The sequence below is a fragment of the Vicia villosa genome, unplaced genomic scaffold, assembly GCF_029867415.1.
Source record: "Vicia villosa cultivar HV-30 ecotype Madison, WI unplaced genomic scaffold, Vvil1.0 ctg.000011F_1_1, whole genome shotgun sequence".
Lineage (NCBI taxonomy): Eukaryota > Viridiplantae > Streptophyta > Magnoliopsida > Fabales > Fabaceae > Vicia > Vicia villosa.
Genome location: NW_026704941.1, coordinates 2,269,035 through 2,297,033, shown reverse-complemented (window position 1 = coordinate 2,297,033; position 27,999 = coordinate 2,269,035). Strand labels below are relative to the sequence as shown.

The window sequence follows — 27,999 nt, the reverse complement described above, 5'->3', positions numbered from 1 at the left end:
TAAAATTAAGACTAAATAATTAAATTTTTGAAAAAATTCGTTTAAAAAAATATTTGGTTAAGTAGAATGAAATTAATATTAATTAACATAATCAAAATTATATATTTAATTTGTTGAAATATTTGTGTGAAATAAAAAAAAACCACTTTTAAGAAAAACCACTTTTGTAATATATATAGCTTTAAAAAAAAAAAACCACTTTTTTAAAAAAAAAACCACTTTTTAAAAAAATAAAAACACTTTTGAAAATATATGTAGCTTTTATTAAAATATTTATACTAAATGAAGAAATTTAATTGTAATAATAAATAAAAAATCTAAAAAATAAACTCAAATTAATATAGATAGTTTGTTTATATAATTTCTCAAGATAACAGTAGATAGATACAAAATCAGTTATAAAAAATAGGAAATAATATAAGATATGATTTTTTTTTGAATAAATATATAATATGATTGATACCTAGCTAGTACCATCAAAAACATATTCGAGTATATTAACCTAATTCTCTCTCTCACTCTCACCTTCAACTCCACGGCGCAGATCCGAGGAGTTTGGGAAACCCTAATTCACTTCTTCTTCAACCTCTCTCTCACTTTCTCTCTCTACGAACAGGTATTCCTAACTCAATTTCTCCCTGAATTTCATACTTTTTCATCAATCATTGTTTTTGTGCTTTGAATCTGAGGTTGATCTGATTGTAGAAGTTCTGATCTATGAAATCAATTTATTGTTATGTTCGAATTCTAGATTTGAATAATCGATTTACTGAGTGCTGTTACATATTCTCATGGAGGATTTGTTGTTTATTTGATTGGTGCTGTTTTGTGCTTCTATTTATTTTTGAAATCGAGAGTAATGTTTCAAATTTTTGTTTTTTTTTTCCGATTGATTGATGTATTGTTTATGAGCGTTCTGTTATTTTATAACACTAACGAATTAAAAACCTTAATTTTGTTTTTCTCATATTGGGATTGGATTGTGATTTGTTATAATTTTGTTGGATATCTGTTGAATTTTACCTTAACTGTGTTATTTGATATGCTTGATATGCAGTATGGCAGGTTTGGCTCCGGAAGGTTCGCAATTTGATGCTAAGCAGTATGACACTAAGATGAAGGAATTGTAAGTAACAGAGTAATGCATTATTTGTGTTTGTGTTTTATATCATGTGATTTTAACGTTTGGAAATTAATTACAGGCTTTCTACTGATGGACAAGAACTCATCACCACTTATGATGAAGTCCATGATACTTTTGATGCTATGGGATTGCAAGAAAATCTCCTCAGAGGCAGAGGCACAGGCTTAAAATCTGAATTAAACCAGAAAGCCCACGTACTAGAAACAAAGCCCAGCTCTCAGATCTTGACCAAGTCTCAACCTAAGACGTTATGCTCCTACAATCCAGCAAGAGAATGTCTTGCCAAGTCACTATAAAAGAGATTCAGTTATCGATTTCCAAGCTCTCTCTTTCCTTCCGTGAATTTTCATAACTTCTGTTTCTTGCAAGTTACAGTTTTTCTGCTATTTTTCCTCTGTTTCCATCATTTGTTCTAGCATTCTTATTACCTTTCAAAGCAATAGTTTCTTGCGTTGAGGAACTATTGTAACTATTAGATTTAGGTTTACTTTTTATTTTTGGGATTCAAATTGTAATCGAAGAAGAAGTCTGTACGAGTGTTGAAGAATATTTGATACTCGAAGATTATTCCAGTTTATTAATTAAATTTCAGGTTTCTTATTTTATATGTTTTATTTATTTTGTTGTTTGATTGCCATGCTTAAATCTATGTTTCCATATTGCTTATCCTGTATGTTCGTGATAAAAAGCATGTTAGGTTAATTTTCTAATACTGGTATATAAGGTCACCGAACCGACGGGTTCGATAACGATTTGACATAAAAACTAATTTAGCGTTTTTCTGGTCTTGATTTCTAAAACTAATACTAAATTATTTTGTTACGAGAGTAAATATCACACTAAAGTTTAAAATCAACACAACGAGAGTTTGAGGTTTTTACCAGATAGTAGTCATCAGACATTAACTCTAAATTCAGCGAGAGCGCTTTAGAGTTAATTATATCTCATTCGATTTTCAAAGAGTACTTTTAGTTTTTAAAAGATTTAGCGAGACCAAACTTAGAGCTGATAGTGTAATCTGAATCAATAAATACGAGAGTTACGAGAGTGTGAGACAAAGATTTATAATTCGAGTAACTTATTCTGAAAAGTGTTTTTATATTTAAATCTATGCCAATGACTTATTGAACCCTGACGTCTGATTATTGCATACCGGTATTTTAGTATCTGATTATTTAATTAAAATCATATTTAAGTACTATATTGACCCTCAGTCCTTGTGAGTTCGATATCTTTTAAAACTTAACTACTAGACTGTGCACATGCAGTTAATATCCCGATACACTTATAAAGTCCTGATCAACATGCTTAAAGCCAAGTGTTTGACCATTTTAAAATCTTTGGATCACTTTGCTTCAGACGTAACTGAACAATTAAGAAGTTAACTTATAGAAGTCAAACCATGATTCTCATAATGAGAATAAGGCGGTAATAAACAAGGGTGTGCAATTTGATGAGAGAAAATGATGAAGTTGGTTGAAAGTTATCATTATTCTCTAGTGATTCTATGCCGCCGTTACACTTTTTATGATCTATCTTCATGTTACTTGGCTAACTTGTGTGAGTTTTATGACAGAAATAAACATAATAGTTGATTTTTTGGTCAAAAGAAATCTTCAGCTTAATCAAATAAAATTGCTAGTTTGGTGGTTACATGTTACAAATGAAGTTACATGTTACAAATGAAAGATATCATCAATGAAACCACTTGATAAAGGCTTTAAACGATGAAGTTACATGTTACAAATGAAAGCATATATATATATATATATATATATATATATATATATATATATATATATATATATATATATATATATATATATATATAACAGAAAACACAAAAAATTACTATTTTACCACCATCCATAGATAGCTTGAGTGTAAGTGTTTTTGATCCACTTGAAACTCTTTCTCAAAGACCCTTTCATTTTCCCTTCAGCACCATACAATTTATAACCAGCAACTCTCTTTTTCCTCTGCAACTCAGCATCATCGAATCTCCAACTCTTTGAAGTGCTTTTTGCTCTCTTCATCTTCACCTCCTTATTACATGTCTGGTTTGGATTATAAACATAGTTAGCACTATAACACCTCAGATCCTGCATGCTCTTTGGTGCCGCCACCTTGCCTTCAATCTGTAGCTTCTCATCTCTGCATGACTTTGATCTAAACTCCATGATGGAACAAGAGAGAAATATTGAGGTTGTGTTTTAAGAAATGGTTGTGATTTTTGGTGTTTAATATGTTGTTTTTTCTATTTGGTTGATGGAAGGTGTAATAGGGACTTATCCAACTTTGCTTAACAATGTGGAATTGTAATGAGACTTTTGGGTTTAACTAGCTTTCTCTTGTTGAAGTGTTGAAATCGATTTTGGGAAGATGCCAAAGAGAAACTTGTATTTTCACAAAAATACAAATGAATGGATGAACCCTTTTAACCTACTGAGTACTATTAGCTTGAGTTTAACTTTACAAATTTCCCTAATAAAAGTACAAACAAATGGACAGACATGAAAACATTGATGTTTAAGATTAAGAGGATAACAACCCCACATTTGTACATCTTGAGAATCTTCTTGTATATCATTCATTATTAGTTTTAACGATTTAAACATCATCTCTTCTATTCTAACCAATTCATTAAAATCATTTTACCTTAAACTTTCCTCCAAAATATTTAGCGTTTATTTTATGGTAATCTTCAACCTCTTTTACATTGTATTAATAAAAGTTTTTAATTTTTAATTTTTTGGGTTATTTTGCGAGGACTTAAAGCTTTCGTTCAATTTTTTATTATAAAATAATTATATTAAAAAAATTGTATACTTTTTTTATTAAAAAAATTTATGATTATTTTTATTGAAAATTTTGTACACTATATTATTTATTATAATAATTATAATTAAATATTAAATATTATCACTATATAAATAATTTCAAAAAATAAATAAGCAATATAACATAAAACTAATAAAAAATATACCTATGTGTGTAATCGATTACAACCCTACTCTCTCCATTGTTTATTGGTTCATAATTTTTATCTTGTGATTGAGTTTTTCCCAACATTTGGCATCAATAGATTGTTTCTTTGATCGAACACTTAGTGTGCGAAAATGCTTTACATCTCCAATGAACATATCCCTGCAAACTCTTCAATTATCGATGCGAAGAATTATGACAAGTGGTGCAAACATATGAAGGTATTGTTTGATTATCAAGAATGACGTTAATCCTCTTGTAGAAGTTGCAACGATTACACAAAGAAGCGCACACAAAAAAGAGAAGAAGGTCATATCAGAAACTTAAAGACGGAACAAACACAAATCGAGACCTACAAAAGGAAATTTGAAAAATACAGGTAATGGTAAACCTTCCTCTTCACTTCTCCCGCTTCGTCTTCCTTGTCTTTGGTTTCTTCTTCTTGGATCTGAGTTTGTGACGTAATCGTTGTGTGTTTCTTGTGAGTTGGGTTGCTCTGGCGGTCCGTCAAAGAGTGGGTCTTTGCGTGGGAGTGAAAGATCGGCGAGAGGTTCTGAGTCAGAGGGGATACGCGCGGTGGCATTGTTTAGTGAGTTGCGCGGATGCTCCTCACGGTGGTTTGCGGCTCTGTGTTTGAAGGGGCTTTGCACGGTGGAAGTGAAAGATCCAATTGTGACCCGTGCAGTTCTTCCGATCCAACTTGTTCTTTTCTTTTTTATGATTTTTGGATTTAGAACTTGTACCTCTTATGTTTATGGCGAATTGGAATATCATGAACATCTGGCTAGGGCATGAGAGAGGAAACAAGATTCTAATCCCTAATAAAGAGGGCATTTTGGTCAGCTCATAAAAAATAAACACATGTGGCATTTGGTTTGAATTAAAAATAATAAAAAACGAAGCCACATTAGCATTTTTGATGATGTGTCCTGCTTAAGGTTAAAATTAAAATATTTTGGAAAAGTTAGGGCAATCCATACAACCTTTTTTATTACGGGGGGGGGGGGGGTTTCAAAACTTGCCTATATGGCAGGGGGCGAAAAAGCTATTTACCCTTAATTCAAATGGAGGAGAAGGAAATTATTAATGAATTTACTACAAGATTCACAGGATTGGTGAATCAAGTGAAAACTTGTGGAGAAACAATCACTGAGCAGTATGTGGTTGATAAGATCTTGAGATCTTTAACATTAACATTAAATAATGTAGTGGTCACGGTTGAAGAGTCCAAGATCTTTCAACCATGGGAAAAAGTTACAAAGTTCTCTTGAGGCTCATGAGCAAAGAATGGAAGAGAGAAATGTTGACAAAGCAATGGCTGAAGTTGCTTTGCAGGCCTGTTTCGTTGGAAAAGACAAGAAGGTGTAGGGCAAGTGTTTCAAGAATAGAGTTAGAGAAAATTATCACAACAATGGTGGAAGGGACTCCTAAAATTTCAACAATTTAACATTTTAAAAGGGTGAAAGCAGTTGCAACAAATGTGATCATTATTTTATTAAAGATGTGTATTGTATATTATGGGAATCATGTGGGATCTTTTAAGCATTAGTCAATTGCTTGAAAGGAATTACAAGATTCAAATAGAAGATAAAGTAAATTATGGATGTAAATGGAAGTTTGAAACAAAACTTTCAAAGTTGAATTGAAAGTGATGGAGCATAGAAGTCTTGCAACGACTGCTAGTATAGAAGAATGAACATGGCACTATAGGCTTGGGCCATTCATCTCATGCTATGTGTTGGAGCGGTAAAGCGGCAAGCAACAAAAGTTTTGGAAATATTTATCCGGGAATTTATCGTGTCCACAGAGATTGGTGATACCGAATTGCCGTTTGACGGATTCTTAGTTATGAGTTTGGGATAAAATGGGTTTAGACGGTACACACGGAAATTTAACATTTGAACATAAACTAAATTCATTCTTGATAGAGAATAGCTTATCTGGTTTGAATCTAAACTACTCCTCACAAACTTAGATTTATCACTCCGCCGTACTCAATCTACAATACTCATCAGAATCACCACATATCCCTCACATCAATGTCCATTTCTGCAACACCGACGGAAATTCAACTATATTGCTCTTTTGACGATGTCTCAACCGATCGAACAACACAGAGACATTAAACTCAGATATTATGTGGATGTTAACCCCAATCCTATGTCTAGAATCAAAAGCTAACAGATATCCCCCTAATCAAGATTTGTGATGTCTATTTCTACAACAACACAAATCTAAAGCATTCAAGCAAAAAGATCAAGAAAACACCCATTAAGATTTGTAAAGCAAATATATTATACAACTAGTACAAAGAGTAACAAACATCCATGGGTTTAGAGTATTTACATACAAACTCACCAAAAGAGAAATACAAAGAGAAGAGAAGAAGAGGAACCAAACATTTCTTGGTTTGTCAACTCCGATCGATGAGAAATTCGACCTCCGATCATCCGATTGCAAGCTCCAATGGTGTTTCCAAGCCAAATCTACCCAAAAATGACCTAGGATGAGTTGGGGTTCAAAAATACCCAAAACATAACCTAAAAAATCTGATTTCCGCCTATTTATGCAATTTTGGATCTGGTACAGCGCGCGTCGCGCGCAGGAGCGCGCATCGCGCCCAACCTGCTGAATTGAAAAAAACAACTTTTAGTAAAAATGGTGTAACTTGAGAACCGTAACTCCGATTTGCGCCCGGTTCGAAGCGTTGGAAAGCTTATTCAATTTCCTATCTAACAATGACAACATATCAACCAAATTCGGGAATTATTATTCTTTGATTTTGAGCTTTATTCGTTGACGAGTTGGTTTCGATGCTCAAAGACGCGCGTTTGAAGCCGTGTCTTCGACACGTTATTGCTCAAGCTCCAAATACGCCTCAATACCTACAAAATGAATAGAAAACTATCCAAAAAGTATAAAAGTATATGAAAATATATCTATTCACAAAGTATACATATTTATACACAAAACGGGGTATTATTCAAACGGTATTAACAAAAAGTATCGATAAGTGCAACAAAACATATATACAAAATAACTAGATTTTGACACTTAACAACTCTCCCCAACTTGAATTTGTTTGTCCTCAAACAAGGCCAAACACTCAAATCGCAAAAGTGAAAATCCAAAGAATCAAGATTCAACAAAGTTTAGAAAAACGAAACAATTGTACGGTTCAAACAAAAACGCACAAACAAAGTAAACAGTTACCACAATCCTACAACGACACATGAAAATGAAACAAATCCTAAGTGCAAAATTCATACAAAACATTCTAAACAAAACATGCTCAATCATAAATCACGCCTAGCAAAAACTCATCGGTAGATGAAAAACACCGAAAGGTGAGGACTTTGAACACTCTTCCAACAATCTTGCAAACAATAGACAAAATTATGCATTCATCCAAAAATAGTATTGAAAATGCAACGGCACGAATCACAAGGGCTTTCAAGGTTGTAATGTGGCTCGGTTAACAAACAAGTGATAAGTCCTAAAGCTAATCGAAACAAAAACTTGCCTAAACCTAAGGGAGTAATTACTTCCACAAAGTTTCAAACAATGAAATTTCAATCAAACTTCTTCTTCATCACATGTTTCACACCAAACACAATACTTATTAACACAAATCTTATTCCAAACTCTTTTTGACATTTTTTTCTTCAAATTTTTCTCTTTTTTCTTTCTTTTTCTTTTCTTTCTTTCTCACATCCTTTTTTTTTTCTTTTTCTTTTCATAACCTCATACCAATCACATCATAAAGAGGCAAACATCCTCTCCCCAACTTGAATTTAACCACAATATCAAGTGAATACTCCCTACTTTCTAAGGCAAGGTAAAAGTCCAACCAAACATCATAGGTGAAGGTCAAGAAAACAAAGAATCAAACAGCCATACACAAATGAAAACCAAACGCTCCTAGACAAGCATTAAGCAAAAACAATATGGATATTGACAAAAAGGCTCAAAAGGGGTTACTAATGGTCACTCACTCACAAGGTGAATTGATATTTGGCTATGGTAGTTGTGCTCAAAATCAAACAAGTGCCTTGATCACTTTCGTGCATTCACAAAAACAATACAAACGAAGGATTAAACATAATAATATCCAGTTAAAACAAGAATTGTCGGTCTCTCGCGTATATATACAATGGAAAGCCACCTCACATTTATGGTAAAAAGGGAAAACTAATTGTGATTCAAGTCATGAGCAAGTTATGCAAAAAGAATGAGTAATATGAAATTTGTACAAATGAAAAGTCTCAAAAACATGTTATGCTATAGAAAGTGATAAACGAGTACCTTGCGACGTACAAATTTGAACAATCATTACCGCACAACCGCCATGTTGAATCTATCAAAATTGGAGAATTACCAATGCGACTTCAAGTAATCGAGCCAAAATTTGAGTCTAAACAACAACAAAGGAATTAAAAAAAAACTATAAAATACTATACTATAAAGCCTTGGTGTAAGTGGGAAAAAGGCTAGCCAAGTGAACCATTAATAATAATTCACTGACCAAAATTTACAGGGCGCGCGACGCGCGCAAAGTTCTGCCAACCCAAGCGCTTCAGCTCCCAGGCCGCGCGACGCGCACATAATGCGCGCGGCGCACGCTACACCAGAAAAACAGAACCAGTCTAAAAAGACCAGAATTTCCAATGCGGCCTCCACTTATCACCTACACTACTCATTTATAGAAAAACAGAAAAACAAAACCGTTGGGGTGCCTCCCAACAAGCGCTTATTTTACGTCGTAAGCTCGACGCCTTTATTATGCACGGTAGTAGCTTCCTCTATGATACGTCAACGCTCTCGCCTCAACGCAACCTAAAGAAAGTGTCCTAAGCATACACTAACAAACATTACGAAACAAGAGAATATACAACAATACGTAAATAACACGTATTTACAAACACGTAACAATAAGTAAAAACACAATTTTACAAAAGTTTGGTGAACTTAACTAAACAAGTTGAAAAGTGAAGATTTGAAATTAAATAACTATCCGAGTTCAACTTGTTTAATAAGTCCACCAAACAAAATTAGAACATGTATCTATACAATCCACTATACAAAAGTATACAAGTATAAGGAAATTCACAAATATACGATATTCACAAAACTCAAAAACAAAGAAACTATCGCAATGCGAATTCAATAGAAACACCAATCCCCGGCAACGGCGCCATTTTATTGGAGCGGTAAAGCGGAAAGCAACAAAAGTTTTGGAAATATTTATCCGGGAATTTATCGTGTCCACAGAGATTGGTGATACCGAACTGCCGTTCGACGGATTCTTAGTTATGAGTTTGGTTTTGAATGAATTTAAATATGAAATGGAAAAGTAAATATCAACACAAAAAGAATACATTCTTGATAGAGAATAGCTTATCTGGTTTGAATCTAAACTACTCCTCACAAACTTAGATTTATCACTCCGCCGTACTCAATCTACAATACTCATCAGAATCACCACATATCCCTCACATTAATGTCCATTTCTGCAACACCGACGGAAATTCAACTATATTGCTCTTTCGACGATGTCTCCACCGATCGAACAACACAGAGACATTAAACTCAGATATTATGTGGATGTTAACCCCAATCCTATGTCTAGAATCAAAAGCTAACAGATATCCCCCTAATCAAGATTTGTGATGTCTATTTCTACAACAACACAAATCTAAAGCATTCAAGCAAAAAGATCAAGAAAACACCCATTAAGATTCGTAAAGCAAATATATTATACAACTAGTACAAAGAGTAACAAACATCCATGGGTTTAGAGTATTTCATGAATGCAAAGGAGATGTTTTCAAGGATCTTTAAGGAATTTAGTTAGCAACATTGGAAAGTGATTTGGTCGCATATTTGTTTGAAGAATTTTGACTCTTGTCTTTGAACATCCTTCTTTGAGAATCAAGCTCACCATATCGAGTGGGTCATCGCCTCTGATTCGGGATACTTCTGAATTTGAAGATACATGGCCAGAGGAAAGTAAATCCTCTTGCCCTTTGCTAGGTACTGAGTCTTTGAATTGGAAGGTGTGTGACCAGAGGAAAATAAATCCTCTTGCCCCTTAATTAGGAACTCAGTCCTTGATAGGAGTCCCTGAAATTGTGCGCTCTAAATCCCCGAGATCCTTGAAAGGGTTAGTTAAATCATGTTATGCTTATGATGTCATGATGTCATGTGAATGCAGTTCATTAGGCATAGTGTGAGATGGTAAGGACAAACAAGCCCTTTCAACAAAACCTGCAAGGAAATGAAGGTTAGTAGTAAACACAAACAAGTCACACAAGTCACACAAGTCACACAATTTTTGGCTTAAGGCTTGCATGGAGTCTGATCAGGTGTCCTTCCCAAGGGTATTTCTATGGATAAGGAGATTTCAGCAACGGGTTCTACCAAGTGACTCAGAATTGTCAGCCCCCTCTAAAGCACCCTCGAACATGGTACATACATACCACGCAATGATACTTTAGGAAGAAACCTATCTGAGCTGTAGTATCGGGTAGCAACCATAACTTGGCATGCACCAAGAATAGCCCTCCCACTACGTTCCTAAAAGTCAGGATGGGTTAAAGGTGACTAAAGGTCCTTGAGCTCCGACGCACCCAAAGATACATACGTAAACCTCTCTCATGCAAAAGAGGTACACAATAACCAGTGGAGGCCTAACTCAAGCGCGAACTTCATTTTTACCAACCCCAAGCATGCACAAGGGGGGTCTCCATGACTATGCCGCTCCTAATCTTAAGTGTTCTTGAATCCGGGAATAGGATTCGTCCTTCAATTTTCCCAAAACAGCCCTGAAAAATAAAACAAGCAAAGCAAACAATAGAAAACATTTAAGTGATTCCTAAACTTTTAAGGTAACCCCACTTCTAATCGAAAAGTCCTCAGCAGAGTCGCCAGTTCTGTAATACGGTGAACTGACTTTTATAATCGAAAATGTACGGTTAAGCATGAGTCGCCACCGACTTTTATTTTATCCAAATAATAGAAAGGCTAAAAGAACAGGAAAAAACCTTTTAAAAGAAAACGGGTTCGGGGGGTAATTATGCAAAGGGAAGGTGTAAGACACCATTTGCATCCATGGTTATCCACGGGCTCTTAATTGCTTTGCTCGTTTTGAAAAGAAATGTAGAAGAAGAAGAAAAAGAGTGGACTTTAGCTCGTAAATGAGCGTAGCCATTTTTGAAGAATTATGAGAAAGAATATAGAAAAAGTTTTAGAGCAAGGCAAAGCAATTAGGGGCAATTACCTTATAGTTTGAAAATCAGTTCTTTTAGACTTTCAGGGTGAAATGGTTTATTCTTGCCATAAGAGGGCAGGAAGTCTTTCAATTGGATTTAAACGGGTCATCGAGTTATCATTCGCCTTAAGACTGACCCATGCCATAGAGAAGGCAGGTAGTCTAAAGGGAAGGATCAGAACAGCCTTTTTCGTAGGCAACCAGAGGATACCTCAGCCTTTTTCGTAGGCAACTTCCGAGGGTCGAGGTCATATTAGTGTATCGAAGGCAGCATCATTAGGGTCGTATGACCTTTATTTATCGAGGCAGCATGGCTGAGGTATCCTCGTATTCGAGGGACATGGCTATTCTGCAAAAAACACAAGGCAACAGGCAACAAGGCAACAGGCAACAGGCAGCAAAGAGGTTACCCCAAAAGTGTGTGAGGGTGCAACAATCACGTGATTATATTCAGAAAATTATCTTGTAATTAGGTGATTCTAATTCAGTTCAAGACTTGCACTCCCTAGGATTACTAACCACGCAATAGATATTAACAGTAATAATGGGGAAGGGAAATTGTAACCAGCGGAGGAGAGGGGAATTGAAACCAGCGGGATATAATTAAAAACTAAAACAGAAAACGAAGGGGTGAGTGCATTATCGGTTCGGAGGCAAACGAAATTAACCCTAAAATAGGAAGATAAAGAAATTAAAAAACGAATAGATAAAAAGGCACTTAGCTTTGCATTTGATCTGATATGGTTGGCGGTCGGAGGAAACCTCGGAGGTAACCCTAAAAAAGGGCAAAGGCAGAAAAGATGAAGGCAAGGCAAACCCTAATTTTAAAAGGAAACAAAATAGACTTTTAAAATAAAATAGGGTACTTAGCTTTGTGAAGGACGTGGCGCGCAGTCGGGAGGTATTTGAAAAGTTAACCCTGAAAAGAATACACAGAATGACGTTTTTTTAGTGTAGGGCAAATCCTCGTAAACCCTGACTAGGGCACAAGTTAACCACGATTAATAAAATAAAATAAAGATCAAATTAATTAATTATTGGTTTTCAACCTAATTAGTGAAAAATAAAATTTCGATTAAATATCTAACCCTAATATATATATATTTTTATCAATTAATAAAAAAACCGTGATAAGTAAATAAATGATTAAATAATTAAATTAATTCATTTAATAAAAATAAAAAATATTATAAATATTTAAACAAATATTTATTATTTCTATTTTTATGAAAAAGGAGAAAATTAGAATAACTTTTATGAATAGAAAAATATTTAAAAAGAGTTTTAAACAAAATAATATATAAATCACTAAAAATAAATAAGCAATATAATTAAAAGTAGAAAAAACTCAGCTCATATTCCAGTGTGGCATTGCTATGGGGGACTATGGTACACCTGCTGCTTCTGGCACGTTAGATTCATTGGTATGCCCGTCTGACGATAGATGGGAAGGTTGCATCATAGTCACAGATAGACTGTACACACCGGATCCGTAGCTGAAGACTTTTATGAAAGAATAAGGGAAAAACGCAGGAGCTGTGGATCGATCCCACGTTCCCTCGTTTACCAAGGCGCCCCTTGCCATTCATGCTACGTTGATTGCCTGTTATTGAAATATAACATGTGTAACATAAAATAAACAATATCAGAAAATTTGAACAAGAAAATTTCACGCCCAGGTATCTTCTTCTCCATTGGTCTGTCATTTTAGACAGAGGCTATAGCGACAGTTTCGCGGCCATTGCTAAAACCCTGCAACCTTCAACACCAAAGGATAACGGTGATAAACTCAAGGTGAGGCCATGAATCAACTCGGAATCGTTATCCGAACACGATAGGCACCACGGCTTCGTCCAATTTGGCCTGCAAACAAAACCCCTAAAACGGGAATCTCCGAACCCTACAATGGTGAAACATGGATTCTACGCCAAAACTCAGATTAAACTAGTCACACACATTGCAAACATGATCATGAACACGAATAAACAATCGAATTATCTCAATAATGCAAGAATTTACGTAATCGAAGTTGGTAAAATATAGCCAAACCGTGAATGGATGGTGGCGGTTCTTGATGTTCCACGATCAGGGAATGGTTGTGTTCTCTTCAGAATATTCCCAGGATTATTGCTTGATCTTCAAAACTCTTCAAAACACCCTCTAATTCCAGAATTGATCTTCACGTTTTCTTTGAATTTTTTTTGAGTTAACGTGAATTCTTTGGTTTTTTGAAGCCTTTTTACGGTTTTCTGCAGCAGCCCTCCAAATCCTTCCAGTCTGAAAATCCTTATGCCTATATATGGGATTGAATTAGGTCATACCAATTGAATCAAATCTTTTAATTATGGAGATTGGAACATGAGAAATCTTTGATTGAATCTTGCCAAAAAAATACGTATTCCTTTTTCCCCTCAATTCTATGAACCCAATTTTAAATCAATTCCTTAATCAAATAAAATCTTTTATTATTTCTAGCATTTAATTTAATTTAATTTGAATTAAAATGATTAAATTCAAAACAAAATAAATAACAAATACTAAAAATAAATAAAAAAGCTAATAGATAATGGATGGTTCATGAATTATTATTTGGGTGATTGGGTTTGATTGGGAACAAAAGAAACCAGATATCTTGGTATTTTCCCTTTTAATTACTTGATTAAATAGATTTTAAATGAATAAAAATTCACATAAAATCAAATGATCACAAATAATTCGTGGCATTGGTCCTGGATCTTCTAGATGACTTGGGGCTTTGCGTATTGTTTTGAATTGAAATGGGGAAAACTGTATGGGCAAATTTTGGGGTATGACACTCCCCAACAGAGTTTACATCTTCAACACTACTAGTTCTCCAACACTTTGCTCTTCTCCAACAAGGTGTATTAATATCTCTAATCCCCAATCAGGGTACATCAAGTTACTGATCGTCCCCAAGCAGAAATCATAAATCCCCAGCTGAGCATCTTCAAGTTACTGCTGCAGTTAAATAAACAACTTCAAAACCTTTCAGATCTAAGTCGATACCTTGGACGGTTCCTTAATGATCTACCTTCGGATCTAAGTCGACACCTTGGACGGTCCCTTAATGATCTACCTTCAGATCTAAGTCGACACCTTGGACGGTCCCTTAATGATCTACCTTTGGATCTAAGTCGATACCTTGGACGGTTCCTTAATGATCTACCTTTGGATCTAAGTCGATACCTTGGACGGTTCCTTAATGATCTACCTTTGGATTTAAGTCGATACCTTGGACGGTTCCTTAATGATCTACCTTTGGATCTAAGTCGATACCTTGGACGGTTCCTTAATGATCTACCTTTGGATCTAAGTCGATACCTTGGACGGTTCCTTAATGATCTACCTTTGGATTTAAGTCGATACCTCAGACGGTTCCTTAAACAATCTACCCTCAGATTTAAGTCGATACCTCAGACGGTTCCTTAAACAATCTACCCTCATATTTAAGTCGATACCTCAGACGGTTCCTTAAACAATCTACCTTTAGATTTAAGTCGATACCTCAGACGTTTCCTTAAACAATCAACTTTTCAAAATCTAAAGCGGAAACCTCGGATGGTTCCGTAACGATCAACGCGCAAAGATCTAACCCATCTACCACGAACAGTAATGACGCGATCAACACTCAAATAACTACTTCTCAAACACTCCAAATAGCATCTGTCATACATCATATATTCATACATTGCATACATTACCTCATAATAAATTCATACATAACATACAAGTTTCTCATTTATTTTGAGAGACTCGTCACATAAATACATGCATCATGGCATTGCATGCTGCTAACTTTATCTTTCAGGTAAGTTCCCAAGCATACGAATATCATCAACAAATCAATCTTTATCAGATATACATTCCGGAAGCTCGAACCCCGGACATTCTGAAAATTCCAAACAGATGCACATTCTGGAAGCATGACCCCCAGACTTCTGAAACATTCTTATCAGATATACATTCCGAAAGCTCGAACCCTGGACATTCTGAAAATTCCAAATAGATACACATTCTGGAAGCATGACCCCCAGACTTCTGAAACATTCTTATCAGATATACATTCCGGAAGCTCGAACCCCGGACATTCTGAAAATTCCAATCAGATGCACATTCTGGAAGCTTGACCCCCAGACTTCTGAAACATTCTTACAACTCTCATCTTTTGACACTCATTCAAGACACAATTCAGAAACAATCCAAGATCTAATTCAGTTACTACGAACAGTGCTTACACGATCAACATTCGAAGATCTAATTCTATCATCATGAACGGTGTTGACACGACCAATCTCCAACAAATACTTCTCAATACAGTGGATCCCGTCTAACATACGACGTATCCTGACTCTCAAGTCAATCAAGATGGATGGCATCTTTAAGCCCATCACAATCAAGTCTCCCAACATCTAGATAGCATCATTAAGCCCATCTCCGAAAAGTCCCTTCACCATCAGCAAGGGCAAATTTCTTGGTATTCTAGTGTTCAATCCTCTTCCACCTTCAGATTCCGATAGGCACACAAGCATATCTACATCCTCAAGTGTAAGAAGATTGAACAGGGGCAGCTGTCATACCCCAAAACTTGCCCATCACATTTCAGTCCACCTAACTTTCAAATGCTCAAAGATCTCCAATTGCTCAAAGCTACCTATCTCCTAAACAAGTGCCTCTAAAGTAGGGTTTTGCTTTCCTCATAGTAAAATCAGGTTCTAAGACCTCAAAATAAACCCATGGTCTCTCATATGCCTCAAAGGATCCTCATACCAATTTTCAAGTCTTAATTCAAAAGATTGATCACTCAATTGCTCAGAAAGTCAATAGTCGACTAGGTTGACCTAAAAGTCAACTGTGGTCAAAATACAGTCAAAACTCTTGATTTTTTGTCAAAGATCCTAATATTGAAGTATCATTCACCATTTGATCAAGTACTGATCATGGTTCATCAAGGAAAGATCAAAAATCAACAATTCAAAAAGTTTCTAAATTAGGGTTTGTATAGGAAAAGTCAACTAAACTTTGACCAGCCATAACTCCTACATGGAACATCAGAAATTTTCCATCCAAAGCCTACTTTGAAGGAAATTTGATTCTCTACAATTTTGTCTCTCACATGCCAAGTCCAAAAATGCTTCATTTGGGAGATATGGACCAAAACATTATAGGTCCTTTTCAAAAGTCCACAAAAAGTAACTTTTTTCAAAAGGACACACAAGGAGCATGGAAAATCATTTTGATATGAGACCAAAGACACTGGTTAGAGGACTCTCTAAGGTTTCTAAAAAGTCCTAAAACACTTCCATACCTCAAAAATTGAGGGATATAGGCCTTGTCAAAGTTGGACCATTTTGAAGGAAAAAAGGTGAAGAAAAAGGGTTCAAAATGAATATTTTTACAAAGAGGCCCAAGTTTTTGTGATCCAATCTTGTCACCCAAGTTATCAAGGAAGTCCACACCCAAAGCCACGAATTATTGATTAATATTTTATTTTTTATTGAATTTAATTCGTTAAAAATACAATATAAATCACATAATTAAGAAAAATTGCAAAAGATTTGATTTGCTCTTGTCTCCAATCAATCTCAATCATCCAATTACCTTATAATTTATTCAAGATTCATGCAAAATCATATTGATGAGATTAGATTGAAATTATGCCAATTTTGGAAGTTTTAAGAACCATATTTCAATCAAATTACCAATCATTGATTCAAGTAGATTTGGTTAAAATTTGTTGACCTAATTCATCACACTATAAGTACAGAACATAGTCAGATGCAAAAGGGGGAGATTTTCGCCCAAGAAAGCTGTGGGAAAACTCAAGAAATTCAAAGGGAAATTCCAACTCGGTTTCTAAAATTGGTGTGGATTCAAGGCGTTTTGAGGATTGCAGCACATTCCTAGGTCACTCCTGGAGCTATTGAGATCAATACCATCAACTTAAACGTACAGAAGCAAACATATATTACTCACGGTTTGCACAAGGTTTTTTGAATTCGATTATGCTCATATGTTTATTATAAATCACATTTGAATACGTATTCTTGATTGTGATGATGTTTGTGAACTTTCTGTACCGTTTAATTGTTGATTAATTGCGTGTTTGAGATTCCACCATGGATAGGGTTTTAGAGCTCCAAAATAGGGTTTCTTATTACAGGCACAATTGAACGAAACCAACGATGCCGTTGCACTCGGGAGACAATTCCGAGCAAGACTAGACTTGCTCTGTTAATTTTCGTTGCGTATTTGTTGGTTTTGATATTTGCAGGGCCTGCAGCTACACTTGCAAACCGTAGCTAAAAGTGTGCATCTGAAAAATACAACGAGGAAGAAGAAGGTCCTCAGGCGCGCGTTTCCCCAATTCAAAAAGTCTAGTTTTCTTTATTAACATTTTCGTGGCGTTATTTTTCAATTGACTAACATGGCGCGTTTGGCAAGTCACTCCCTTTGGCAAAGGGCAAGGCACCGGTTCGATCCTCACTGGGTACTGTTTATTTTTATGACTTATATGTAATGATTTGATAATTGATCTGGTAGGCCTCCCTCGCGCGTGACCACCATACGGCTCGCGTAGCCACCCTTAGATCTCCCAGCATCAAGATCTAACATACCAGGATTAAAGGACCATCATGCACCTCACCAAGCTGCCACACTAGATTTCAGCTAAGTTTGTTTCTATTTTTCTTTTATATTTTGTTATTAATATTTCTTTTTCTTTTCTTTTTACTACAACCCTTTTTATTTATTTATTTTATTTTAGTTTTTTGGGTTAATACTACTTTACCCCCCTGCCATATAAGCGAGATTCGGTTTACCCCCCTCTAAAAAAAAACTTATTGGACAAACCTTGCAAAATAAAGATTCCATCAAATTTGACCCTGATCAGTTTTTTTGGCCAAGATTCTTAGAATCTTGCCTACGTGGCATTTTTGGTAGTGCTGACTGTACAGCACATTGCTTATGTGGCACAGTCAGCACTGCCACGTGGATTTATTTTTTTTAAATTTTTTTTTTGAAAAATTTTTTTATTAATTTTTTTTAATAAAAATTTAATATTTTTTAAAATTTTTTTTATTAATTTTTTAAATTTTTTTTTAAAAAAAAAATTAATATTTTTTTTTACATTTTTATTATATATAAATTATAAAAAAATTGAAAAAGAATTATAAAAAATTGGAAAAATTAAAAAAAATTTACGTTTTTATTAATTTTTTTTTAAATTTTTTTCCAAAATTGTTTTACTGTTTTTTTTATTATTTTTAAAATTTATTTTTATTATATATAAATTCGCAGGTATTTTTAAATCCGTAGGTAAATCCACAGGTATTGTCAAATTCGCAGGTAAATCCGCATGTATTTTTAAAGGTAAATCCGCAGGTAATTTTAAATTCGTAGTTAAATCCGCAGGTATTGTCAAATCCGCAGGTATTTTTAAATCCGTAGGTAAATCCGCAGGTATTGTCAAATTCGTAGGTAAATACGCAGGTATTGTCAAATTCGCAGGTAAATTCGCAGGTATTGTCAAATTCGTAGGTAAATCCGCAGGTAAATCCCCAGGTATTGTCAAATTCGTAGGTAAATCCGCAGGTATTGTCAAATCCGTTGGTGAATCCGCAGGTATTTTTAAATCCGTACGTAAATCCGCAGGTACTGTCAAATATTTTTTAAAAATGTAAAAAAATATTAAATTTTTAAAAAAAAAAATATTAATTTTTTTTAAAAAAAAAATTAATTTTAAAAAAAAAAATAATATTAATTTTAAAAAAAATTTCAAAAAAAAAAATTTAAAAAAAATAAATTCCACGTGGCAGTGCTGACTGTGCCACATTGCTTATGTGTTGTATAGTCAGCACTACCAAAAATGCCACGTAGGCAAGATTCTAAGAATCTTGGCCAAAAAACTGATCAGGGTCAATATTGATGGAATCTTTATTTTGCAAGGTTTGTCCAATAAGTTTTTTTTTTAGAGGGGGGTAAACCGAATCTCGCTTATATAGCAGGGGGGTAAAGTAGTATTAACCCTAGTTTTTTTAACAAATTAGTTTATAATAATTTCATAATTATTTTATTATCAAAAATCCGGTTTTTTTCACGAATAATTGTTTTTTATATATATTATTAAAATTCGAATACACTTTTAATTAATTGATAATTAAGATTAATCTTATGTTTATTTTAATTATTTGATCAAACTTTCAATTTCATTAACTTTTAGGGTTTGTTCAATCCCATTTGTTTATTTTATTAGGGTTTGTACCCATGACTAACGAATCTTAAATGCACTAACGCTTCTCTTCTTCATGTCAATTCTTTTTAGGGTTAATCAGAAATCTTCAATCTTCCGACTACGCGCCTTACCAATCAAAGTTAAGTTCTAATCTTTATTATTTAAATATTTTCTGCCTTTTATTTAATTAGGGTTTGACTACCCTTGTCAATGAAATTCCTCTACACTCACTTCCTCTTATTTTTCCTATCAATTCTCAGATGATCAGGGTCAATGCTCAATGCTCAAGGCAAACTTTTGCCCATCAACCTTCATCAATCGAAGCTAAGTGCTCTTTTCCATTTTTCTTGTATTTTTACTTTTATTGATTAAGGTTAACCATATTTATGGCTGAACTGATAATGCACTCACATATATTCGGTTTTCTATTTTTTCCACCTTTTCAGAGTTTGCCAATTGCCAAAGCTTCGAATATCGGTAACCCTAAACCCTGATCTTAATTATTACTTGTGTTAGACCTATAGCGTTATTATCCCGCTGGTTTCAATCTCCCTCCCCCCGCTGGTTTCATTCTCCCTCTCCCCATTGTTATTTTAATTGTTAATATTAATTGCTGTGGTTAGTAATTTTAGGGAGTGCAACCCTGAATTAAATTAGCATCACTTAATCATTATAAGATAATATATTTTGAACTGATCACGTGATTGGTGCACACACGCACACTTTTGGGGTAACCTCTCTGTTGCCTGTTGCCTTGTTGCCTTGTTTTTTTTTGCAGAATAGCCAGTCCCTCGAATACGAGGATACCTCAGCTATGTTGCCTCGATTAAAGATCATGGTCCCTAATGATGCTGCCTTCGATACACATGATCTCGACCCTCGGAAGTTGCCTACGAAAAGGCTGAGGTATCCTCTGGTTGCCTACGAAAAGGCTATTCTGGTTCTTCCCTTACTCCCTATGGCATGGGATAGTCTTATGGCGAACGAACTCTCGACGACCCTTCAACCTCCAAATGAAAGGCTTCCTGCCACCTTATGGCAAGGATAGACCCTTTCACCCCGAAAGGCTAAGAGAACTTCTTTTCAAATTATAAGGTAATTTGCCCTTAATTGCTTTGCCTTGCTCTAAAAAGACTTTTTCATATTCTTTCTCATAAATCTTCAATAAGGCTACGCTCATTTGCGAGCTAAAGTCCTTATTTCTCTTTTTCTACATTTTCTGAAACTTTTGACTTCAAAACTAAAGAGCAAAGCAATTAAGAGCCCATGGAAAACCATGGATGCAAAGGGTGCCTTACACCTTCCCTTTGCATAATTACCCCCCGAACCCTTTTTTTATTTAAAAGGTTTTTTCCTGTTCTTTTAGCCTTTCTGATTAAATTTGGATAAAATAAAAGTCGGTGGCGACTCTTGCTTACCGCAACATTTTCGATTATAAAAGTCAGTTCAGTTCACCGTATTACAATTATGATTTGATCCTTTCAATTAAGATTGAAAGTTGTTGTCACTTACTTTGTCTGTCGTTGTCGTCATCAAAACTTCCAATGGATCTTCTAGGGATTTTCACTTTCATACTTGCAAGCACATAGATCCACAAACTCTATTTTCTCTCATCTATGACAACTCCTTTGTCAACAATCCTCTTGCTCCAATCAGTTACACTCCTTTGTAAGATTTTCCTCTCGCAGAAGATTTGGCAGGTAATGTTTATGCTCCAGTTACTCTAGATGATCTTCCTCCATCCAATTCCAATAGCTCCTCTTTTGTGACTCGGGATGACCTCCATAATTGGGGTGAGTGAATATTAGCAGAGCAAAGACTATTGGCTTATAAAACTAGGACAAACTATCCAGAGCAAATAAATCGCATTGTTACCCTCTTCTCAGCTCAACATGTCATCCCCTCCGAAGGTACTTCAGGATTATATGACCTTAGTGATTTCTCATGGATGATCTCAATCAATTCGAAGGATCCTCCCATTAGCCATCTTCTGTCGTGCACTCATTTTGCTGCATATTTTTTGTTTTATTTATTTTGCTTTATTTATGTTTTTTTAGATTATAACTTGTTCTGATTTTTGAAATTTGGTTATCCATTTTAGATCTTATGGTTTTGGTTTATATGATTGTAATGTCTGCTTGGTATTCCTGTCATCAATTCTTTCTCGTTGTTCTATATTGCATTATGAATTTTTTAATGTGTGTAGTTAGTGTACGCTAGAAGCTCCTCTGGTAAACAAAGTATTTGGAATACCCACAAGAAAAGAGGTAGCTCAGAGATTCATTTTCATCTGCCGCATTACTTTCTCATTCTTCATCGCATGTGGATAACTTATAAGGAAGACATCAAGAGATGAATTTTTTTAAGCAACAATCAAAAGAAGTAAAGCTTCCATGTCACTTACCAAAGGTAACCTTCCTATCCCCCTCGGTTCTAACATCCACCAACTAGTGGTCTCAATGAACCTTTTCAACCGTTTTCTTGACGTTGCGTCATGTGGAATGATAATTACCGCATAACCAAGCTCTTTGTATAAAGACACTAGTTGTCTATTCAAGTATAACTCTTTTAGGAACAAGTTCTCCTCCTTATAAACGTAAAATCAGATTGTCGTCAAAAAATGACGCAAGCTCTATAATATATGAAATAAGTTTGTACATACAAATGGAGTCCCACACTGTATTTTACATATTTTCTCATGAGCCTTTTCATTAAGATGAGTTACATAAGACAAACAAAATGCTTCATAATGTTAGAATAGGTCTAAAAGAATTTGGAGTTTTGCCCCTAAGAAATCAAACCCAAACCACACGCTTGATTAGCCGTACTATTTTGAGTCTTAAAGAGATGGAAAGACAACTTCAGAGTCAACTTATCCCTCTAGTGCTCATTCCAATATTAAAAAATCTTGACAAACAACCAACTTAGCAAAAGCAACTGCAAAAGGGGCATTGTTCAAGTAGTTCATAACACTGACCTTAAAATCATTAAATAGAAGACAGAAGCCTAAAAGAGAATAAACACTTGTGAAAAGGGATGACACACTTGTCATATTGGTCCCATATCCCCTTATCTTCGTATATTGGAAACACTCCTCTGTCGGACGAATAATCCACATCAATTGAAGTATGGTCTAAGCCACCCTCACGATGAAAGCAAATACGATCCCCAATGTTCCCGATCCACCAAGTTACTGAGATATCTTACTTTGCCTTACTAATCATAGTTGGTGGAATCTCCATAGTCCTTAGCGTTGCAAAGAAGAGCCTCATACAAACAAGATAAGATGAGCAAACAAGTTCAAACAGAAACACTCGTATAAGAAACTGCCAACAATAGAAAATCTCCCAAAAAGAGAAACATATGTGTCAAAAGCTCACTACCTAGGAAACTCTAGATAATGAGGCAAAAGCAAGAAGAAAACATTAACTATATTTGAAAGAAATGGATTAATTGTTCATGCATGCCAAGTGCCAATGTGTGAAGATCTCATATGAATTTGACCAAAGCTGAAAAAGAGAAGCTCGCGAGAAAGAATGACAAGAAAGACATAAATAAACTATTTTGCAAACTCTTTTGCAAGTCGCTAATGGCAGAAAAAGAGCAAAATGACGCTTCAAAAACCTCTTATAAGCGACCCATCCATTAAAGATCGTATGATGCATTGCGCACCACCAACAATTGGGATTTTAATTGAAAACTATTCAAAGTACTCAAGTGCTTTAAAGAAGAGAAAACATCATCATCAACTAACATAGGGACACACATCTTTTATTCCGAGTGAAACATTACATTTTACTAGGGTATTAAATGCGTCTGTTCCCGATGGCAATGGAATTGTATCAAAGGATTTCACTTCCCAAAATCTAGCGGTCGGATTGGAGCACAATTTGACAAACCCCTCATCCTGCAAAGCAGAGACAAAAGATTGGAAGACAACTATTATCAGCCGTTCGCGAGACCCTAGACGAAAGACCCAATGATACGGTGAAGAAAGTAAAACGCGCATAACATGTATGCCATTATCCCTGGGAAACAAACGATTATGCTCGCTGGAGCTTTGATAACCATCCAAATCAATCTAACGCTATCTGCGATCCATGCTTCACTCTACACTTACCGTTTATCGTTTCTCATATTTAAGAGATAAGACACACCATTTCTCAAGTATTCAAATCCACTATCACTCATACAACTCTTGTTGTTCTCTTACTGATTTAGGTATGAAAGTGCAAACTTTACTGGTCACTCCCATCTCTACCGCATTAAAAATTCAAATCCACCGCAACAAACTCTACTTCCTCGTTTACCGATCAATTTCAATTCCACTACGGAGCAATGGTAAATATTTCAAAAAATTTAATAGTTTTTTTATTTATATATTATCTTTTAATAGTTATATTTGTTAATTTTTTAAGGGTTAATAAACTTTTTGGTCCTTCTAAATATTGCAAATTTTGTTTTTAGTCCCTCCAAAATTTTCCTTTAAGAAATCGTCCCTTCAAAATATTTCGTCTAAACTATTGGTCCCTAACGTCAAATTTGCTAGAGATTAGCTACGACTTTAGCTACGAAATATGACGTTAGGGACCAATAGTTCGGAAGAAAAATTTTAAAGGGACGATTTCTTGAAGGAAAATTTTGGAGGGACTAAAAACGAAATTTGAAATATTTAAAGGGACGAAAAAGTTCATTAACCCATTTTTTAATAACACAATTTTATTCAAAAATTTATATTATAGTTTGTTGAGATATTTATGTTAAATAAAAAATATTTAGAACATGAAAATTTATCAAGAACGAATTAGGAAGGGACACATGACATAACAAACTTATTTTAAATAAATGTTATTATAGATAAATAAACTTATCGATTATGATTTTAAAAGTCAAAATGTGAATCTAATTTATAAATTAAAATTAAGATTAAATAATTAAATTTTTGACAAAATTCTTTTAAAAAATATTTGATTAAATAGAATGAAATTTATATGAATTAATATAATGAGAATTATATATTTAATTTGTTGAAATATTTGTGTGAAATAAAAAAAACCACTTTTGTAATATATTTAGCTTTAAAAAAAACCACTTTTTTAAAAAAAAAAAAACCACTTTTGAAAATATATGTAGCTTTTATTAAAATATTTATACTAAATAAAGAAATTTAATTTTAATAAAAAATAAAAAATATAAAAAATAGACTCAAATTAATATAGATAGTTTGTTTATATAATTTCTCAAGATAATAGTAGATAGATACAAAATCAGTTATAAAAAATAGGAAATAATATAAGATATGATTTTTTTTTTGAATAAATATATAATATGATTGATACCTAGCTAGTACCATCAAAAACATATTCGAGTATATTAACCTAATTCTCTCTCTCACTCTCACCTTCAACTCCACGGCGCAGATCCGAGGAGTTTGTGAAACCCTAATTCACTTCTTCTTCAACCTCTCTCTCTCTCGCTTTGCCTCTCTCTACGAACAGGTATACCTAACTCAATTTCTCCCTGAATTTCATACTTTTTCATCAATCGAGTTTTTGTGCTTTGAATCTGAGGTTGATCTGATTGTAGAAGTTCTGATCTATGAAATCAATTTGTTGTTGGTTTGTGATTTGTTGTATTCTAAGTTCGAAATCGAGATTTGAATCATCGTTTTACTGTGTGTCGTTACATATTCTCGTGGAGTATTTGTTGTTTATTTGATTGATGCTGTTTTGTGCTTCTATTTATTTTTGACATCGGGAGTAATGTGGGAATTTTTGTTTTTTTGTTTTTCGGATTGATTGATGTATTGTTCATGAGCGTTCTGTTATTTTTTAACACTAACGAATTAAAAATCTTAATTTTGTTTTTCTCTATTGGGATTTGGATTGTGATTTGTTATAATTTTGTTGGATATCTGTTGAATTTTACCTTAACTGTGTTATTTGATATGCAGTATGGCAGGTTTGGCTCCGGAAGGTTCGCAATTTGATGCTAAGCAGTATGACACTAAGATGAATGAATTGTAAGTAATGGAGTAATGCATTATTTGTGTTTGTGTTTGTATATCATGTGATTTTAACGTTTGGAAATTAATCACAGGCTTTCTACTGATGGACAAGAACTCATCACCACTTATGATGAAGTCCATGATACTTTTGATGATATGGGATTGCAAGAAAATCTCCTCAGAGGCATATATGCTTATGGTATATGGATGATTTTTTTATTTGTTTCTTTAACCACTTATTTACTATGTAACATTGTTAGCAAGCAATTATTGAAGTGCGCTTTCAGTAATGCGTTTTGATATTGTTTTCTGTAAGATTTACCCCTATGCTACTTAATTCTTTAGAATTGCAGTAACCCAATTGGGCCTTCTGACAATTTTAATAACTTTTCCAGCATTAACTCAAACAATTATTGGGTGCTGGACTAACTAAACTTTGAAGGATTATCTTTTTGAAAAGCATAAACATTTATTTTTAGTCAGGGGGCTTGGCAAGAGTTGGGGTTGTTCATTAGTTTAACTTAGAGGTTACTTAGTCTGTGTGTTTGACCTCTGCCTGTCCCGAATCCTTTGATAGTGGTCACTTAATATCCACAGGCTCGTCATTGATAAGCTACCAACAACATAGAGGGCAGCTGTTTTTTTCACTCTTTTCTTTAATTGCCCGAGACAAAGGTTATGGTATTGAAAATTTGTCTCTGTTTCTAAATATTCAATTTTTAGCTGATTAAAAAGTAAATTTGCTTAGTTGTTCCTATTGTGTTTTGGAGCTAATACACCTCACATAGTAGTACTAGTATTGCACTTTAAAGAATATTTTGAAAAAAATTATGAATCTAACTCAGCCTCAAGACCATGTCTGATGTTTTGTTTTTGTGCTTAAGGTTTTGAGAAGCCTTCTGCAATCCAGCAAAGGGGAATTGTTCCTTTCTGCAAAGGTCTAGATGTGATTCAGCAGGCTCAGTCTGGAACTGGAAAGACTGCAACCTTTTGTTCTGGAATTTTGCAGCAGCTCGATTATGGATTGGTTCAGTGCCAGGCTTTGGTTTTGGCACCAACAAGGGAACTTGCACAGCAGATCGAGAAGGTTATGAGAGCTCTTGGTGATTACCTTGGTGTTAAAGTTCATGCTTGTGTCGGTGGCACTAGCGTTCGTGAGGATCAGCGTATTCTCCAAACTGGTGTCCATACCGTTGTTGGCACTCCTGGACGTGTGTTTGACATGCTGCGAAGACAGTCTCTTCGATCAGATAGCATAAAAATGTTTGTTTTGGATGAGGCTGATGAGATGCTTTCACGTGGTTTCAAGGACCAGGTGTGTTGATTTTCTGATTCTTAGAACTGAATTTGCTGGGTTATTTTTTTTTTTGGCTCTGTGATGCACATGTTCATGCATTCTAGTTTTTCAAACTCTGAAACCCTTTTATGTTCATTTGACACACCTTCACTAGCACCAGATGAATTTATTGTCTTAATTAGCTAACTGTTCATTTTCTTTTATGTTCGAAAAATGCAGATCTATGATATCTTCCAGCTGCTGCCACCCAAAATTCAGGTTGGAGTGTTCTCTGCTACAATGCCACCAGAAGCCTTGGAGATCACAAGGAAGTTCATGAATAAGCCAGTGAGAATTCTGGTAAAGCGTGATGAATTGACCCTTGAGGGTATTAAGCAGTTTTATGTGAATGTTGACAAGGAAGAATGGAAACTAGAGACATTATGTGACCTTTATGAGACTCTGGCTATCACTCAGAGTGTCATTTTTGTCAACACAAGGCGCAAGGTGGACTGGCTCACTGACAAAATGAGAGGCAGGGACCATACAGTCTCAGCCACCCATGGAGACATGGACCAAAACACTCGTGATATCATAATGCGTGAATTCCGCTCTGGTTCTTCCAGAGTTCTCATTACCACTGACCTCTTGGCTCGTGGTATTGATGTTCAGCAAGTGTCTTTGGTGATAAACTATGATCTTCCTACCCAACCTGAAAACTATCTCCATCGCATTGGGCGAAGTGGGCGTTTCGGAAGAAAAGGTGTTGCTATAAACTTTGTCACTGTGGATGATGCAAGAATGCTGTCTGATATTCAGAAGTTTTACAATGTCACCGTAGAGGAATTGCCTTCAAATGTTGCCGATCTTCTCTGATGAGTTAATTTTTGTTCTTTGTTAAGTCATCAGTTTTTTTTAGTTTTTGACAAATGCTATTTTCTGTTCTTTTTTGGTTACCATTTTTACCCATTAGAGATCAAAGACATCTGACTCTATTTATAATGGATTTATGAATTTTGTTTTATTGCTTAATTAATTAGAAGGGTGATCTAGACTTTTTCATTTC

At 34.7% G+C, this 27,999-nt stretch overlaps 2 protein-coding genes across 3 annotated transcripts; one reads left to right on the top strand and one right to left on the bottom strand.

Annotated features, from left to right (window-relative positions):
• Window positions 1-543: 543 nt before the first annotated feature.
• LOC131621896 (eukaryotic initiation factor 4A-10-like) lies at window positions 544-27,999 on the top strand. 2 transcript variants are annotated; one of them, XM_058892957.1, is made up of 5 exons: window positions 544-616; window positions 25,604-25,672; window positions 25,750-25,856; window positions 26,542-26,972; window positions 27,174-27,999. In XM_058892957.1, the coding sequence occupies exons 2-5, from the start codon at window positions 25,605-25,607 to the stop codon at window positions 27,807-27,809; spliced, it is 1,242 nt and encodes a 413-aa protein (XP_058748940.1). In that variant the 5' UTR covers window positions 544-616; window position 25,604; the 3' UTR covers window positions 27,810-27,999. The 2 variants fall into 2 exon arrangements, with proteins under 2 accessions (XP_058748940.1, XP_058748939.1); XM_058892956.1 differs by lacking the exon at window positions 544-616 and adding an exon at window positions 24,992-25,148.
• On the bottom strand, window positions 2,972-3,426 carry LOC131621897 (uncharacterized). Its single transcript, XM_058892958.1, has one exon. The coding sequence runs from the start codon at window positions 3,322-3,324 to the stop codon at window positions 3,001-3,003; it is 324 nt and encodes a 107-aa protein (XP_058748941.1). The 5' UTR covers window positions 3,325-3,426; the 3' UTR covers window positions 2,972-3,000.